The 19,948-nt window shown below is 41.0% G+C and overlaps 1 protein-coding gene across 7 annotated transcripts in view; it reads right to left on the bottom strand.

Moving 5' to 3' along the window:
• The window catches only part of TENM4 (teneurin transmembrane protein 4), a 1,681,110-nt gene that overhangs the window by 168,644 nt on the left and 1,492,518 nt on the right, over positions 1 to 19,948 (bottom strand). For all 7 annotated transcript variants that reach the window (XM_080576311.1, XM_080576312.1, XM_080576313.1 and 4 more), the window contains 3 exons: positions 15,149 to 15,319; positions 10,097 to 10,311; positions 4,980 to 5,190 (listed from right to left, as the gene is read on the bottom strand). In XM_080576311.1, the coding sequence (XP_080432437.1) occupies positions 4,980 to 5,190; positions 10,097 to 10,311; positions 15,149 to 15,319 (597 nt within the window). The remainder of the gene's footprint in view (positions 1 to 4,979; positions 5,191 to 10,096; positions 10,312 to 15,148; positions 15,320 to 19,948) is intronic.

Raw genomic sequence — 19,948 nt, 5'->3', positions numbered from 1 at the left:
ATGCAAAGCTCTGTTGTTATTTTGCAGGAGAGAGATTAGTAACATTAAAAATGAAGTTGTGATATTCTTCCCTGTCATGGTTCTTATATGGCACTGTGTATATATATATATATATATTTTATTTTTTTTTCTTCTGTGCAAAGCAAACAGAAGGAAAGGGTTTTGAGTCTGGGACAGAACAGGCTATTAAATAGCTCTAGAGGGTTACCACAAGGTGGAAATGCTCAGAAGTGCCTCTGTGAAACAGGGGATGGAGTAAGGTGACCCGATTCATGCAGTAGAGGAGAACACCACCTGTAGTAACTTCCAGAGCACTTCCAGGGAGCAGCTGGAGACCCATTAACAATTAGAGGTCCTGATTCAGCTCAAGCACTTGCGACACTTTTGGCATGTGCCAACTCTTTTGCTGGATGTACTTGGAGGACAAGTTCAGAAGAGCGTAGCTGGGACATGAAATCCACTTTTCCTCATTTGGAGCCCTGAGGATCTAACTGTACCCAGGGGAGTTTAAGGCAAATAACTCAGGCATTAGGGAGCTAAAGGAAAGCATAAGCCAGAGCAGATCACAGCCCACACCAGTCTTCACAGCCTCCTGACTCCTCAATATTTACATGAAACCAATTTAGACGTTCTTAGACATTAGCAAAGCAAGTGTAAATAACGTGAATGGCTTTGAGACTTAAGTGGATCACACTTGGGCATCCCTTCTGAATTGGAAGTTGGTAGAGTTTAAGTTAGCATACACATAGGCAGCAAGTCTAAGTGAAGCAAATCTGAGTTGCTCAGACTTTTCCCTCTCCCTTCGTTAAGAACAAGCTAAACACTACAGTGCTTTTTGCTCAGAGCTGAAGAAGAGCCACTCTTGTCACCTCTCACACTCGGGAGAGGTCCCAGTTCCATGCTTGCCTCTGTGCCCTGTGCTTTTTCCCTCCTCCCTAAGCTCAGTCCTACTGTGAAGTGCTCCTCTCCTGCTATCCTTCTTGTGTGTGAACTGCTGTCCTGGGGGGTTGTTATATTTTAGCCTGCTGCAGGAAGGGAGCTTGCCTTGTGATGTATACTGTAAAGTGCTGTATGTGCTGGCAGCCCTGTATAAATATCACTGTCAGCTTGCTTGTACGTTGGTGGAGGGAAGTACTTACAGCAGTTTTCTTTACGGATAGCGGAGGGGGAAGGAGGAACCGTGGACCTGTTCCTAAGCTCAAGCACAGTCTCTTGCAGAAGATAAAAGTGAGACAAAACCTTGCATCCTCTCACAGGTGTCATACATGCGTTTCCTGCTGCTTGGTGGGTGACACGATGGTAAATAGAGATGCTCTCTTCTCCCAGACAGCTGATTTTGCTTTTCTTTTGATTTCTCAGTGGCCCTGCACAGCCCAGCTTGCCTGAGCTCAGCACTAACAGGTGCTGGGAGACTTTCTCCCTCTGACTCTGTAGATGTTTTCAGGCTCTCAGATGTTTCTCACTTCTCCTGAGCAGATTTTGGCCTACATCTCTGTCTCAGATGTGCCGATTCCAGGTGATTCCTCAGCCTACTATTTTGCTCCACTTATGCCAGATTGCTCTGAATAAATCACCGCTATCAGGCAGAGGTGAACCCACAGAGCGCTTTTCAGAGAAGTGTTTCTATTAGAAATTTCAGAAAGTGCTGCCAATGTCATTTACAAAAAAGGTTAATTTATTATTGAGAGACTTTGATTGTCTGTTCCTTTATAATGTCTCGCATTGTAATTCAGAGGAATAGGATATAAAAATGTTATTAAAAGCTGAAAACTTTTCTAGAATAATCTGATTTCCCTCCGCCTGAATTGCCTGTATTACGTAGAGGTATAAGCTCTGACAGGCATTACGATTCTGTATTCTCCCCGGGTTCACATGCAACGACATGTAACAGGCACAGATTTTGACACCACTTAACTCTGTAGCGATGATGGTTCCGCGTCCTTTTAGAAAACAGGCTAAACTGTCATCTCTTGCCCTTAAAATCAGTGCGAATGTTCCCGAGTGGATTTAGTTATAGCTACACCAAATTCCAAAACAGTATGATGGACAGCCTCACAATTTACGAAATCAAATATGCTATCAAATTGGGAATAGAGATGCTTTTTTTTTTTTCCATTTTTCTCCAGTTTTCACTAGAATAATGGAAGGCCCAATCATTCCAGACAAACACTGCACAGTCATTTTACTTGATATTGTCACACAGAGCCTGCGATGATTTTACTGGCTCTGAAAGTTTTGGTCTATCGGAACATAGCAAATAAACTTGGAAAATCAGCATCCTTACCATGCAACACTTTAGTGCTGTAGTAAAAGCTACAGTCCTTGACTCAGGTGAGTCCTTATGCCCAAGGGAGGAAAGACTAAACAGTTTGGCCTTATGCACTCATCATCATGATCACCATTCTCAATTTTGCACTTTCTGCCATTATCTGTGATTATTAATTAATGCTTAATGTATTTTCCCAGCAGTTCTATCACCCTCGCAGCATCTCTGGGGAAATGTCACTCTCGCCGGTTGTACACGGTGAGCAGCTGAAGCATGAGCTTGGGCTGGGTCAGGATTCGCACATCAATCAGAATCCAGGAGTTCCAGGCTGCTGCTTCTCTTCTCACATCACCGGGTCCTACTTCTCCCTGCATCCCCGCTACGCTTTCCAAACACCCTTTCACTGTAAGCACTGTGTCCATGCAATAAGAGAGGGAGATTTTTCTACGCGCTCTTGCCACACAAATCACATAAAACGACAACTTGCCTCTGGTGCAGCTTCCTCACCCCACACAGATCTAAGGGCTCCCATTGTGCATGACTTGATTTATTTGGTTGGCGCTGCCGTTTTACACCCTGCGTCATAAACACCGTGTCAGCTACATCCTCTTTACCCTGGCACCAACAAAAATTGTAACACCACCGTACTTTAGTATTGGTAGACTTAAAATGTAGCAACCATGCCTTGCCAGACCTCACGAATATACTAGGAAGGCTCTGAAGCAACACAATGCATTTACACAGAACAGCTGCCCGGATTTTCTTTAAACAAGCTGTTGAAATCTAGACTAAGGAGAAAGGTACTTACTCATTAAGGATATCGCAATTTACAGTATTTTTAAAATTGCTGCATTTATCTGGCCAAATTCTAGTCAGGAAGCCACACCTTCCTTAGTAAATGTTTACCTATTTCAGAATGAGTGGGTTGTACCTAAACAGCTTTTCTTGTACGCTAAAGCTTTGTGCTGCTGCACAGCTGCCAGTGGGCAAAGTGGCTGCCATGTATGGGGCAAAGCTCTATTTTTCTGTACAGCGAAAGAAAACTTCCTTGTACTGAAGACAGAATGATTCGAGGTCAACAGGGAATGTATCACGGCCTGTTCTGCTTCTCATGTGGTTGCAAAGGTACAGCAGAGGGTAAACAAGAAAATATTGCCTTGAAGACAGGCTGACATGCTCCTCACCCACATGGCTCAAAGATAAGTTCTGAATATTTTGCCTTTTTTTTTTTTTTCTATGTTAGTGCAATGAGGCAGGGAGAAAAGTCTGGCTAGAGCCTCATTTAGCATCACTTCGAGAACAGGAGCAACTAGTGACTGTGCTTTAAAAATGTTTTCTTCTCTGAGAGCCTTACCGATTTCTTGTGCTGGGAAGTTTAAACCGGAGGAATTCCTAGAGCAGGAAAATAAAGTCACGCACAGAAGGATATCTGGAGGCTATTCTGGGCAGAAGGTGGTCAGTGTAAGAAAAGGCTCAAATCCCATCACTGCAACAGCAAACTAAATGAAGTAAATCTGCATTCTATAGAGTGAGGCTTCAGTTTCATAAGACAACGTGCAACTGTTTCTGGCGTTGCTTAACTGTGAACAGCATCGAACACGTGAAGTTCCAGGTTTTAAATTTAACACAGAGTATTACAGCAGTGTTTCCACTTCTGCATTAGACAAACTTTAGCACTAAAAGTGAATATTGGGATCTTAATGACCGCTTTAGTAAGACCTAAACTTTTAATTAACCTGCCAAGACAAATCACAGCCCATAGCTCTTAGGTAACTATTGCAGACAGCTGAGACTCAACACCAATGCCTCTTCTGGGAGAGGGATTAACGGCAGCTTTGGACCGAGTCTGCTTTTTTCAGTAAAGAAAAAAAATTCCATTAAGCAATCACGGTGGCTAGCAGAAAGCTGAGTGCTAGTTTTATGGAGCAATCTTTAAATTACAACCAAACGAATCTGGGGATATGAAAAGGTTCTGCGGGTCAGTAAATTTAAAATTAAACATTATTGAGTCAGAAACAGATTCTGGTATTTACAGAGGGAAGTAAGAATGCCCAGTGTGCTGGGTTGTCAAGCAGTCCGCAGGCAGCATCCTTTCCTCCTTGGACAGCAACTAATCAGTGCCTGCGCGCTGAACTGGCAGGGCACTTTACTGCCAGAGAAACTGAGAAACCTGTTAATTTGTACTTCTTAAGAAATCACAGCTTCTTTCTGTTAGCAAGGAGAAATAGAGATGCCTGTTATCGTGGTTCCTACTACTAAGCCTCGCAGCGCTCTTTGGTGGTTTTAACCCCAGCGCTCTGCCTGAGCTCCTGCTGCAGTAATTTTGACAGTGCTCAAAGGCAGGACTGTCACACAAAACCGTTGCATGGTGTTGCTCTGTGCTCTTCAATCATTCCTATACCTCTGCTCCAGGAAGGGGGAAAAAAAAAAGAAGCTAAATAAAAATGAGATCAAAGGCAAAATGAAGCAGGGAATTTCAAGCTTGTAATCCAACTTTGGCACTAGGTAGAATCTCCTTCTGGTTATAGTTATTAAAAAGGCATACAAAATACTTACGGGGTATTTAGGGCCTAACAGCATTCAGCCTGTTGCTAAACACATCCTCTACAAGCCTTCTCTCCCCAACCACACAAAGGCACCATGCAATTTGAGTATGTGCATTAATACCTGGCCTCAAGGCAGCCATCTGAGGAATAAAACAGGAAATCCTTACCAATAGCAGTCGTAAGAAAAGAAACCACTTCCGACTCCTTGCCATCGTTGTAGAAGGCTAAATGCCATATGCCTGAATCCAAATACTGGATAAACCCCGTCTCATGGCTGGACAAGGGCACAAAAGCTCTGTGCTGCCGCTGAGGTCCTTCTAAGCTTCTCGCCTCCTGCGTTAGCAGACGTCTTCCATCAAGGAGCTCGACAAAGTCAAACTGAAAAATAAAAAAGAGTGATGGTTGGGTGAATTTCGGGCTGAGGAAGCCTAGCCTCTTGCTCCTGGTTTGTTTTATGAAGGAGACAGACATATTTTGCTTTGAGTATTAGAAATGTACATACATGGATGCTTCATAAACAGGTTTTCTCTGTTGGTGTCTACCCAAACTCAAGCATGTTCCTGGACAACCTGCAAGTAACCATTCTGGAAGTAACAAGTATAAGAATGTAGTTCTCTCTAATTACACGGGCCAAGAAACCATCTTTATTTAGAAAGTGATTTGGGGCACACTGACCTTACTGACATGCTTTCTCTAGAGACATAGGCAGGGAAAACTGAAGTCCAGGGAACGTGGCTAAATTGCACTGTGAGTATAATAACGATAAAGAGATGCTACTCAGAAGCTTTTTTGTTATTTTCTTTGTGTCTTGGTTAACAAGGAAAATAGGCAGAAAAAAAAATTATCTAGCCTAACTGGATAGATTGTTTACCAGAATTGTGAAAGGTAAGTGGTATTTGTAAGTAAATTCTGGTGTAAGTTTTGCAGAAGTATTTTCCTTAGCCAGTGAGGGTTTTTCTTAAAGCAATAGCAGAAGTGGTCAAAAGATCACAGAAGACGAAGATGGAAAACAGATAAGCTAATGTGTAAAAGGCCCGTTTACGAGCTGGCTTCTAGAAATTTTCTTCAAAAGAAATTTTTTTTTTCCCCCCTGGGTGACTTCAGGTGAACAATTGCTTTCATTTTGCTATTAGCATTACAACTACCTTTTGTTCCCTGTTTAAATAACTCCACCGACTTTCTGCAATAATTGTATTTTGTCTGATAATATATTAATGGGACAAGTCAGATACAAGTCTAGCAGACATCACAGATGTGAAGTGAACCTTATCTAACCTGACTCTTATCTTGTGCTCAGGTGAACAGAACATTTTGTGAGCAAAACGCAGCAGCTGGGGCACAGCCGTGCTTCTCTGTGCCCTGACTTTACTTGGGTTTCCCTCTCTCATCCAGTCAGTCAAATAAGCTTGTAGGTTTTGGTAGGACCAAGGAAAACAGGGAAAAACACCACCACTTATTTTTGTACCAGCAAATGTTGCTGCTTTAAATGGTTGCAACAAATTTGGGCTCCTTATCCCTTTTGACTTTGCCATATCAAAATGTGGGTGCTTCTGTTATATTATTACGTTGGCTGGTATACTCTTCAAGGTACACCAAGAGTTGATGGCATTTTCTCTCCTCTTGCAGTTATTACTAAGTTAAAAAGAAATATTTGTTTCCAAATTTATTTATTTTTAGAAATAAACTGTATATGTCCTACCTTGCACATGAAATGACAAAACTTGTCCCTAGAGTATTCCTCATTATTACATTTTAATTATTTATTTGAACTTTGTTTTGAATTTGCTTTACTCATTTTTTCCTATTTCATTTCAGCACGTAGATCATTCAAATGTGATACTGCACTGTCTTTTGAGAAAGCAAAAGCCAGAACGCCTGCGAAGGGCATTCCTTTGGCTGTCTACGAAGACAGAAGCAGAGTTGTTGTTTTGAGATAATACGATGTAAATACAAAATATAAAGCCTACAGGTATGTAATTGAAAAAGCATATTTGTTTTGGAAAAATATGAGACTTTAGCGGTTTTAATTTTCAGAGGACAGAAGCGTGAGGTTGTTCTGAACAGCACCGTGCGAGCCAGACATTCGCAGCCGCTCTGAGGATGCCCTGAGGGCATTTACTGCTTGCTACATATTAGGTCTAGACGCTTAAAACTTAGTGGGATGAAAACAATTTCAAGGCATCCAGCTACAGTGAGCTGCTGTTGTTACAGTCCATTCCAGGTTATGCTTACCTGGGGCTTCCTGCCAAATGTAAAAGTTTATTTTTATAAATATTTGCAAGATGGTGCTTCAGGTGTTGGTGACTTTGCGAAGTTACTAAGCTACTAGCTGCAAATATGAATCGAACCGCAAATGGATTATGTTTTATTACGTTTGAATAAATTAGGAGATTTTTAATGCACAATTAGAATTAATGCAAGCAATAAAATTGTAGACAAAATACCAGTTTAATAAATCCAAATTGTATAAATGGAAAAATGCCTCCCAAAGGCTGTGATGGCCAATCCCTAAAATTAAATATGTAAAAAATTTGGCCCAGGTTACAGAGTTTAAAAATGATTTGATATGGGAAGATTACATTTAATAGACCACAAGAAAATTGTGTAACTTTTATTATAATTTGTTGAGAAGAATTAGAAGTGCCTTTTGTTACCAGTAAATTATTTTTGGCTTCTACAAGCTCTATTTTTAACACTACAGAAATTTGGAGGTTGCACTTTCTTCTGATTATTAATGTCCATGGTTGCTGGCAAACTTCAGTTCTGACAGGTGATCACAGATAGGTGATTCACAGACAAAGTTTCCGAAAGAGAATCTGGAATAGTTTGTTGTTTTAGCAGGGAACATTATAACTTTTAAGATTTTACCAATTTCAGGAATACAGGCTAAGGGGCTACAGCCTTGGAAGCAACTCAAAGATCCTGAAAGAGAATAGTTTGTCCATAGGTGCATGCTACAGAAAATTGATTATCTAACCAGAAGAAATATCTAATCGTCTAGTACAGAAGAAAATCTGGTTGTCAGCTCAAATTTTATTGCTGCCATCAACCAGACAGGCTGGGAAAAAAATCAACCCCTTATTGCTCCCTTCCAAGGAGGAGATTATCGCTGCTTTAAGCGTACGTTTTGCCAAGGTCTTGTTTGTGAAATTCATTATAAAATTTGGAAATATAAAACTCTCTGGGTAGATTTACAGCAGATACTCTGGATCATGCAAGAGAAAAAATGATATTTGTGTCATATGTTTTAACTATGAGATACAATGTTAACACAAAAAGCAGGTTACCTATTTAATGACTCCTAAGGCTAATAAATTATGGCGAGATTAAGTGCTAAGGATTAAACTTCATATAAAAAGATACAGAAGGAAAACACTGCTTTAATTGACGGCAGATTTTAAAAATATTAGGAAAAGGGATCATTTCAAAACTGAATTAAGTATTAGCTAGTAATATATCAATATTTTTCCAGTATCTGCAGATCCATTTTATTTCTTCATAACAGGGTGGGACTGGGGTTCTGTTTCTACTACTCTTATTTTTTGGATTAAAATGTCCCTCTGGTAATTTTTGGTGATGTTTTGGTACAGATGCTGATTTTTTATATGCTTGGCAGCTGTTGATTTGTGGCTATACAGAAAGCAGCATTTACAAGGTCTTGGTACAAGTGCATTGCCTCCTCCAGCATGTAATATTGACAAACATGTGCCACATCCCACATTTAACATAGCAATAAAGAAGTCAATGTGGGCTTCTTAATTGCTTAAAACATTAGTAATTAAAACATTACTATGGCTGGGTGAAGTGCCCCGCTCCATTTAAGCATTTTGCTTTAAATTCAACAGACTTTACTTAAGATTTATGTGTTAAATTTCACAATTGTTCTTTAAACAATTGAAACTATTCATGTAATAAGTTCTGTTTCATAATGGATATTAATAATCATTACAAACAAGGAAAGCCAAAGTAATACAGACTTCTGATCTACAGTTAGCATTATTGTTGTGAGCATGACCTTATTATTTTAATAAAACAGGAGGTTTAAACTCTAAATGTCTCAATCTCCCCTTAAAGAGAGACTGATTAAAAATGGGTAATAACAGCACTATTGTGTCACTGAATTTATGACCTGCTGATCCTACTGAAATATTTTAATTCTGCAGAAAAGAAGGCAGAGAAAGCGTAGATTTATGACACCTCTTTGACATAAATAAGTTGCAGGTGTGTTAATATGTGGAAAATACCATATTACCCAGAAAGGTTGTAATAAACATATTTGTTTGCTTAGAAAGAAAATAAAGACAGGGTATTTCTATAAATCTTAAATTGCTGTGTTGGTTGCTGGACTTTTCCGTTAGTAATGGAGGAGAAGGGTAAGTTAGAACATTAACAGAAACCTGGTAATACTTTGCTAACTTGCTGATGCAAGTGGGAGCAAGATGTTTTGCACTGCCAGAGTTACGCCCTAATGCATTAATCAATCTGGCTAAGAGCAGCTTACGGATGAAACGGAAAGTAGACAAACTAATGTACAAAATCCTTATATAAGGGGATGGTTATTTGGAGCTTTCCCCAGAAAGTGACTTCTCAACACAGCTTCTTCGCAGGTGTGTTAAGGAAAGCAACTGCTTTCATTTTAGCCCTACAGAATAATAACCATATCTTGATTCCTGCTGAAGTAAGACAGTGGCTTTCTGTTAAAGACTTGATTTTGTTTGGTTATACACCAGTTACTGTGTCCTGACCAACCTCAGCTTAATCTGACAGCCAACACACATAACGTGAAGAGTGGGCTCAAGGCATTTCAGCACAGCAGGCAAAAGTGAATCGTGCTCCCGTGAGGGTGAGAAACTGGGGTCTTGCAGCTCTTACCATGGGAGGGGAGGAGAGGCTGAAAGCAGGGCACATGGCATGAAAGGCGGGGACAAGGGATGATTCTTTTTGATGTAGTTTCGGTGAGGCTGCTGCTGCAAGGCACACTGGATGGAGAGGGTGGTGGTTGATGGTGCTGGGAGCAGGAGGGTGATCCCCTCAGACAACCCTTTCTGCCCCCTGGCAGCTTGCTGCCTTAGGCAACCGCCTGCTTTGCCTGAGCCTACAGCCCATGGGGTTAATGTGTGTGACAATCTGGTAACTCTCACTTGTTTATCTTTCTCGGGATATATCACCTTTATTGTCTTGCAAGCACGCAGCAAATTCCTGAGAGAAACAGCTGAAATAAAAACAGCCATGAGAACAAAAGTTATAAGACAAGTGTTGCTTCATTGAAATGAGGTTCCGTTACCTGTGTATGTGACGGTGGAAGGCCTTTTCTGCCATAGATGCCAACCAGAGCGGCCTTTCCTAAGGACACATTGAATTTCAGATGCACTGGGTGGTCGATGAACACCTGAGATCTCCAAAAGATACCAGGAGGGATCTTCTGTGTGGCTCGTCTACCAACATCGATTTCTCCAGAGTCTATAAAACTGTCGTCTGGAAAGAAACTACTGGGCTTTCCTGCCAAAACACAGGAACAAAAAACTTGGATTAGCCTTAGATCCTAGAAGTAATCCAACCGTACCGGTATCTGACTCTGATCTTGAGAAACAGACTTTTAGTGTCGCGAGGTCTTTGGAGTACTTTGTGTAGCCAATCCTTACGATACGAGAGGAAAACTGGCAGGGTTATTCTTGGCTTCAGTAACTGTTTTGTTTGAAAACATGAATACGGGAAGAGCAACCTGGAGAAAAATGACCCTTTGTTCAAACCATAACATTAGAGCTTGTGTAATTACATTACATAAAAATAAATCATCTTGCATTATAACACAAATGAAAATGAGTTCACTGATGGAGAAGACATCATTACATTAGGAGAGAGAAGGGAAGTAATAGTGAGGTAGACACGTGTCACTGAATGGAATGGCAGTGTGGAGAAGAGCAGCATGAAAGGATGCCTAAGAGGGGAAAGGAAAATGCTTCTCCATTAAATTAATGCTGGAAAGCAGTATCAATATTTCAAATTTGTTCAACAGTTCAGAAAAGGCTAAAGATAAAAAGGACTGAGTAAAAAGATGATGGAAATCATACCCTGCACGTCAGTACTATCTACTAAGAAAACTTGATAGGTTTTAATTAGGTTTCAATATAATCTGTGAAGTGTGTTAGGATCATCCATCTTCCTTTAGCAGCCAAACAAATGGAGGCATCTGTTTTCTGAAGCAACCACCAGACTGGAGAGCCTGAGCGTGTGGATGGCAATCAGCACTCGTCGTAACATCCAAGGGAGTCATCGGGGAGCTCAGCATCCCTGGAAAACAAGGCTGAGGAACTCCAGGTTAGACACCCTTACACTCACAGTTCTCAGAATTGGTGGCTGCTTTGAGAAAACCTCAACTCCACGGAAGCCCAAGGAGTATGGACAGAATGCAAGCTGAAGTCCCCAAATGCTGCCTGGCCTTTGCCATAACCAGTGGCCACGAAGCTTCACCTGCAGCGCAGAAAGAAGATGACAGCAACTGCTTAGCAAACAGCCTTTAAGGACACTTGTACTTGATTAAAAAAAAAAAAAAAAAAAAAAGATTTTGGCTTTAGTAAGGAGAACATCATATCACCATCCAGGTCTAATTATTAAATTTAGAAATCCAAATCAATTTGTTATCTCGGTGCCATTACACCTCAGTACCCTATGTTGCACAGATCAAGCAATTCTGATAAAACGAGAAGAAAACTTTCAGGAACACGCAGTATTTTGCAGGAAAATCAAATTATGAGAATTTTTCTTCCAGAACCTACGTGTGGGAAACAGGATATATGAAATAAAAGTATCTTTTTCTACGCAGAATGAATTAAAATGAAATAATCTTAGAATTTACTTGCCATATTGAAAAGGTGATTGGTAGAGCAACCTCTCATTTTACTGTTTTGAGTTATAATATTTCCTTTAAAAATTAAATTTCTCCATATATCATCCCAATACAAACTCTCCAGAAGAGACAAAAGTAAACTGTTAGCTGTCTCTCCAAAATCCACATATAAATTATATGCATATTGACAGTTAACAAAAGGAGTATCTGAAGATACTTCTTTGTAGACAGGAGATTTTTTCTCTTCTATTGTATAAAACATTTTAGAAGAACTTTTGGTCCAAATAAGGCTAATCCCTGATTAGCTAATTAAAGTTTGCAACTGCAGACGTACATTGTTGGAGTGGGGCTTGATGGTACGTTTCATTTCTGTGCTGTCTCGTGGCTGAAGTTTTATGCATACCAGCACAGTCTAGAAAACAGCGTACGCATGTTCATAGGAAAAAGCTACTGGTTATTTTATAAGGTCCTCATTTATTTTTGTTCATCAAATTCAGATAAATACAAGGGGGAAATCTGGTGACTTTTTATCCTTTTTTAGTCAAAGTGTATATTAATAGAGATAATCAGAAGCAGCTTAGGTAAATGGTTACTGAATCGTTTGTGCTAAAAGAGTACAGCTGTACAATGGAAATCAGCTAGCTTGATTCCAAAGGGGATTACTTTATAAAATGGATTGTAAATATTTATTTGGCATACTAAAAATTACTTTTCACACCGTTGGGATTAAAGGAAACAGTTCCCATGTCTTCATGCGAAGTTTCTTATTCCATTATTGTAAGGTGAAAAGATTCAGGCTTCTACTAAAAAGACCTAAAGACATCACCTGTTGAGGTTCAGATGAAGGATTTATTTTTCTGATTGCTACCGACATGTTTTATAGATTCATAGAAATTCAGATGAAAATCTAAAGTATTTGATATGCGCCCTGATTGTTCATTAATAAAGACTGCACAGCGGAGTGAATCGGGGAAGGTGAGAATTTAATATGATAGATGGTGCTGTGCCGGAGAGAGCCTGGAGAAATTGAGCAGAGTGTGTATTCTGCCTGTACGCACAGCACTTGCTCAAGCAAGAAAAACGTTTGTGTGATTGAAAAAGACAATTTCACATAAATAATTGTTTGTACATGCAATTACAAAGCTTGTATCTCCTCTTGGTGGAGTGTTGTAAGGCTGAAAAGGCGATGTGAGCCGGGCTACGCCGTGCAGCCAGCAGCTGGAGGTTCCCTGATGCAGAACGGCTCGCCACCAGGCTGAAGTCAATCCCTGCTTTGCCGGGTTTAACCTACAGTAGGATCAGGCCCTACAAATTGGATTCTTCATAAAGAAAGGACAATAAGAAAGCAATTTCGGCTTCTAATCAGAAATTAGGTTTTAATCAGAATATTTGACTACTTAAAATTAACTCCAGGTCTGAATTCTTAATTGGGCTGTCAATTACTTTGCTCTTTCCATGCATCACCTTGAACTTTTTAGTTGCCGTAGCAACTCTTCCTAATTTATTTGGTTATCAAAATGAACCATTTCGTTTCGGCCCCTGCTGAATCTGCTGGTATTTTCGATACCAAGGTACCCTGACTCATCGAAACACTTAAGAACACACTGGTATTCCTCTGACTTCGATCACAGTTAATTACACGCTTAAATGTAAGCATGTGATTAAGTGCTTTGCTAAACAGGGATGGGCTTAAACACCCGTAAATGCTGTGCTAGAGCAAAGCCACAGATGAGAACTGGCAAGGCGTTGGTAATGATTCATTCAGATCAGCTGCGCGACTATTCCAGACCGTTTCAGTGTGATCAGGAGTAGTTTCAAATATGGTTTAATCTATTTTTTAAAAAATGGATTCCAATCACAGAAATTCTGATTTAGAACGGCAGCCACGCAACACTGCTAGTCCAGAACTGGTTGCACAGTCACTCGATGGGGAGAGAGCTGCATTTTCAGGCTGGATGTCATTAGTCCTGCAAGAAACATCTTGTCCTGATGTGGTTTTTCTTAGTCAGGACAAGATATTCTCCTCTAAACCTACAGATTCCCAAACATCTGTATGAAGCACAAACTTGAGGGGGCTTCTGATGAAACTCCGAGGGTAATTTCCAGATTTCTTTTTTTAGCAGAGCTTTTTGGCAGCAATCAAAACTTCAATTGACAGCACTAAGCATGGCTGAAAAAGAAATCAAGTGGAGGTCTTTGATTTGGATGGCAGTCTTAGATAAATACTTTCGTTCGTTTTCATTTTGACTTTTAAAAGGAAGTGGACAGATCAAAACTACATGTTCCAAAACCAAAACATATGGCAAGTTAGAGGGGGAAAAAAAAGGATCTGTCTCAAGTATTTTTGAATACAACATATGATATCTGCAGCTTGCTCCACTGTCTAGTCAGGTTTGCTGAGAATAACTCTCTTAGCTGATTTTCCCTTGTAGGACGTTTATGTCAGCCGTCAGTTGCTAGTAAATACACTGTTTTAGGGAACACACATAATTAGGGCTTTTATTTGGACAGATAAAGGCAGATAAGCTCTTAAAGGAAAAAAAAAAAGACTACAATTAATTTAAATTAAATAGATAAACATAAGCTCTCTGCCAAAGTCCAGGGAACTCTGGAAACTTTTGAATTCAATCAGTTGCCAGAATAGTAGCAAATCTCTTACCCCAAAACCTTCCTCCCCCAAAATAAATAGCAAAAAAGCCAAAGACTTAAATTTTACTGGAATCTGTTAGCCTTGTATAAAGCAGCTCGACACACAAACAAAACAGCTTTCTGAGCATTTGAATTGCAGAACAGCTTTCTGAATCTTTCAATTCCTCATTCCTCCAAGTTTTGGGAGGGATAAAACACCTGCCCTTGCAGGGTTTACGGGTGCTTTTGGCAGTGCTGCTTCTATACAGAGCACAGGAAGACGTCAAGCTGCTGGACTGACAAACCATCAGCAGCTTCCAATTTCAGTTAAAGGTGCGAGCTGCCAGCACCACGACACTTGAGGAGAGCAGGTCTTCCATCTGGCCAGCTTAGCAAAGAGATGTCCAGCCAGGGAACGCCAGTACCCACTGGTTCTTTGGTCCTCAAAACATTTGGCACATGGTGGCAATGAGCAGGCAAAACCAAATGTTTTAGTTGGATCCACTGCTCCAGGAATCATTTACTTTTCAAGATGTTTTTTCTCCATGAAAATAGGCATTCGAGGCAAGGTTTTCACGATGGACATCTGTAGCCTTAGAGATAAGGTGCAGAGTTCCACCTTGAGAATGCCTGAGATGCGTGATGAGGATTGTACACGCTTTTACTGCATCAGTGAATATCAGAAGGGTATGAAACTTAGACACATACGGAAACAAGACTGACGACTACTAGTTCTAGACGTGAAAAGACTGGAAAAAGCACCTGACAATGGCAGCATTGAGGGTAATGGAACATGAGATTGGGTGGCTGGAGTTCAGAGGCAGACAGAAGACTCACGACATGGACACACACCAACCATACCTTCACTGGTTCCTTTGCCTTTCCTGTCAGGTAACTCTAACCCTGTGCCCCCCGAAGGATATAAGGAGACGTCCGTTGGCACTGGCCAACTGCTGGCCGTGTCTTCCGTGATTTCATACATCTGCCCTTCCATCGGCTGCAGGTGCCAGTTTAGGCCAAACAGGTGCATGGCTGTGGTGAGCAATGAGAAAAGTCATCTTTTTCTGCCTGGGAGAGATTCAGAACTTGTAGCAGGGGAACTTCCTAAACCCTCAGTCCACTGGCTTATTGGTGGTCGTTGTTTTGGGGCAAAAATGGGATTTGTGTGGTTAGACAGCCCCTAGTGATTCTACCGTACCGATTCCCTAAGTCTTTACCCCCACTAAGTCTTTACCCCCACTAATTCTTTACCCCCGCTTGAACTAGTTTTAGATCACCTCTACCAATCCACCCTGCTTCTTCCAGTGGAACCACACCTGATCCACGGCCTGTGGGAGGGAATAATCGGGCACCGTGTTTCAGAAAACTCCCAAGGCTGGGGTGACGATGCAGAGAACGTGAAAATACAAGGGGTATTATTTCTCAGCATACCAATAGATCCTAGGAAATTGCTCTTTGGTTTGCTTTGCTGTAGTCAAAGCATATTATGTAGGTTCTTTTTTCTTTTTAACCCATCAATTAAACTCACAAGCCCCTCTGACAGTTTTTCCTAAGTAAGACCAAGAAAAACTTAATGCAATTTTAGATCAATCTTGAAGAGATCCCTTTGTGCTCAGCACCAGGAATGCAACATGACCACGAGTGAGCGCTCCTCAGTACAATTCAGCTTCCCCTACGCAGATCAAAGATACATCCTCAAGGTTTGAACACAAGGAGCACCACTTAGATTTGTGTGACACCAGGACATAGCTCTCTCTAGGTTTCTCGGCCGTGCAAAGTCATCCAGTGTACACATGAATCTGTTTCAAGCCATTACATAAAGACAGGTGAAGTTAAGGAACAAGACAGAATGCTTAAAAAGCAAACACATGTATGTGGAGTATGGAAAATTGTATGCTTACACAACTAATACTTGCCCCTTGAAAACAGAAAGCAAAACAACGTGGCTTTCCGTATCAGTTCTTCCTTCCCTAGCATAAACATTTCATATTCAATCAGGATCCAGTTTAGCTGCAGGCTCTCTACAGCTAAATGATCTGATATTTGCTACACTTGGAATGACATTTCTTTTCTAAGGGAGTGCCTTGATATTTTGCTCTACAATTTCTCCAAGAAACTGTGCAATGGCACTAGAATCACAGCCTTTTAGCATAAAAAAAAAGAATCAAAAACAGTGCAGAAATAAGAGCATTTCCATTTTATATAGTTCTCATTTTGTTCACAAAGGTACATCTGAGCTTGGCAAACACTGACAGGGACAAGTGGTTAGTTTATTTAAACCTGTGCATCAGGAACAATCTTTTCAAGATGACTGAAAAGTAATCAGAGTAGTTCTCCAAAAATGGCATGTTTAGGTAATTTAGCGAAATCAGTGACTTTTTTCCACTTCAGTCTCAATTAGGTCATCTATCATTTACTAACATGAATAAACTTGTCTTTGCACTAACACAACATCACAAAACAAGGAGAACAAACGTCTCATTTTACCATGTAAACTGGGCCTGGGATTGTTAACAAAGTCTGGGTCATTAGGAAAGAAAATACTCTCCTAAAACCCCCAAGCAGCAAGGGAAGTCTCCCAGGGAGCTGGTCACAGCCCAAATGTGTTTATCCAAGTACACGTACCCAGAAGGAATACCACCAGCACAACTTGTGATGCACTCAGGACACTTCGGGCAGTGGCCAGCATTTTGATCTGAAGGGAGAATATTTGGCAGAGATACCGTGCAAGGGAAGAGAAGAAATCAGACTGGGAGCAACGAATTTGTATCAAGCGTTTGGCATTGCTACGTTTGCATAGTATCTTTGTGCTTATATGGCCCTCATCCTCGCCAGGCTGCCTGGACACGTGTTCACAGCTTTTAACCTCATAAAACCTCATCAGGTGGGAATCTGTTATTTCTACTTCTCAGAAAGCAAAAAGAGAAGTATATCGGATTAGAGGACTGACTCGGTTCACTTCTCTGGGCATTTGAAGGAGACCGTGTGTTAGTCCCCTTAACTTACTCTGTGCTCACAGGTTCCCGAGCCCTACAGGTGTTGTGTGCACCCCTCCTCCAGCAGCTTTTGTGTAAGCCCAGTACCAGATGCTGCCTGAACACGCCGTCCAGACCGGACCTCTCCAGGGACCAGAGTGCTCCCCAGATGCTGCAGAGCTCTTAGTGTGGGTTCCCACGTTAACCACGCGGGTGTTTGTAGTCAGAGGAGAATGAAACCCGTCTTCTTCACCACTCCAAACTCAGGCAGTCCTTGACAGCAAGCAGTCCAGATGCCTCTGCTGACCTAAGTGCTTAATTCCAACTCCATCTACCAGATGCCTTCAGATTACGACACGCATGAATTCGTACCAGGCATCGCTGGCTCAGGCATGAACTGAACCAATGGCTTTTCCACTAGACCATTTGACACACTCTTGGCTATCACAGCTTAAGTGCCTCCTGTCCTCAGTAGGAATTTGTTGCTTCTACATCGTTCTTTACTGCATGAAAATGAAGGTGAAGAAGTCAGCATTGTTTTGGGTGCAGAGGGAAGACTATGAGCATTTCTTACAGGCATGCAAAATGCATTAAAAGCACTTGAGAGGAAATGTCTTAGGAAGAGAAAATCGTGCTTCAGTCAAAGGACAGAGCTCGTAGTCTGGAAGTGCTGTGACTTTTCTGCGTATTATCCATCTCCCTGAGCAAGTGAATCATGGTTCCATGTCACCATCCATTCCTAAACGTTTGCAAAGTATCTTACAATGTCCCAATCTAGAAAATATGACAGAATTATAGGTAACAACGATGCTGTCTGCACTATCACGCACAGATAAAAGTATATATGTTATCATACGGGCCTGCATTAACATGTCAACTTTTGCCTTTGGTTAATAGATTTTCCTGAAGCAAAAAGCTTCGTGTGCCTTGATCCCAACATCGCACACATGCCTTATGAGAATGAGATGTATGCACACCATGCATACAAAAGTGCAAAAATCTGAGAAACAGAGGACTATTTGAACAGCATTTGATTACTAAGTGGCTTTAAAAAAAACCAGAAAACAATGCAAAAGCTTACACTTCATGCTGCATTAAGACTTTCTAATTTGATGTTTCCAAACAATATAAAAACCTATAAATATTCACAACCGTAAGACAAATAGCACATAATTTCTGCTGCAGGTGAGTAATAACCACAAAAGCCTTTCAGAAATCAGAACAAGAAGTCCAATTTGCTTTGGAAACACACTCTGGTGTTATGTATGTTACTAGGAAATCTCCTGGCTAAGTATTTATCATTACTATCTACCAAATACCAACAGTATCTGATTTACAAGCTGATGAAAGATTCAGTCTTGTGCTTTACCTCAAAGTGCCATACTCATGCTAAAAAGTCAAGCAGTAACAGCAGTGGATGCTTTGGGTCTCTAAATCTCAGTGGGATGTGTAAAACTGTTGATGCACACAGTTGTTTAAAGGTTTTAGGACAACACAAATCAACCTTGTTCTGTGCTAAACTGATGCAAAGTTCTTTTGTGTGGGGAAAAAAAAAAGACCATAATCAAGGAAAAACCCTGGAACCATAGATGAGAAACACAGTCACATACTTTGAAGTGTTAATGTTCCTAAAAGCAAAGTAAGGCTGTAAAAATAGTTTGGGATTCCTGATGTTCTCAGTCTCCAGGTCAACTGAACCCACTGCTGACATTTTCTCTTTGGCTTTTTTTTTTTTTTTTTTTTTTTTTCCCTCTGCTCAGCTAGATATAAGATGTGGCTCTCAAAGAGCAAGTGCCTTCCTAAAAGCCCCCATGTCCCTCCCCACCATGCTGCTCAGTAGATATTCAGATATTGAAGGCTCCCCATGTATTAAAAGAGCACACTGCAATTAACAACCATTAGAGCGTACCCTTTTGTAAAATACCATGTAGCTTTCACTGCCTGGGAAGCCTCCTGACATGCTCTTTGCAGAAGCTTTGGTTACATTCCCCATGGCTAATAAAACTCTTTTGTCTGCCTTCCCTTGAAATGGAAACAATACGTCGGGGAAACCCCGCGTGTGTGCTCTCTGGGCCGTTTCAGCACCAACAATTCGGATGATGTGGTAAAGGCATCTGGGACATCTGGCTCATTATGCTCATGTTTTGACATCGAGCACGCTTGCACACTTTTAACTATAGCTGCACGCTAGCAAAAAGTGCCCCGAACCTTGCTGAATGGGTAGCAGAGTTTTCTGTGGCAGAATAAACAGTCTTGTCCTCAGTCCTGTGGCGTCTCTGGCTGCCTTCTTGGTGGGCAAAAGAAGGGAGTCAAACTCCCCGGTCCTTTCAGGGTTTGATGGCTCTGCTGAGCTCAGCAATTCATCCACGGCGGTGTGATGTGGCTATTCATTTGCTGGGCTCAGATTCGCTTGAGCAAAGCAAATTTACAAACAGCTTTAGCATCAGATGAGCTACTTAACCACCCAAATAAATCAAAGTTCATGCTGGTGGCACCAAGTACTCAGGATCATGATTCTTCAGGTTTTAACACATTATTCTCTTCGGCATCGCATTATTCCTACTCTACAGCAGCTTGTGGAGACCGTAAGCAACATTAGCTGATGCTGTTAAGCCAAATAAAGAGGAACACCCTTTCAAAGTTTGCTCTCAAGAAACCCGGGCTTTGGGGCATCTCTGTATTATTG

Source organism: Anser brachyrhynchus (genome assembly GCF_964034855.1).
Source record: "Anser brachyrhynchus genome assembly, chromosome: 1".
Lineage (NCBI taxonomy): Eukaryota > Metazoa > Chordata > Aves > Anseriformes > Anatidae > Anser > Anser brachyrhynchus.
The sequence above is the reverse complement of the archived record's forward strand: the minus strand, read 5'-3'. Positions and strand labels throughout refer to the sequence as shown.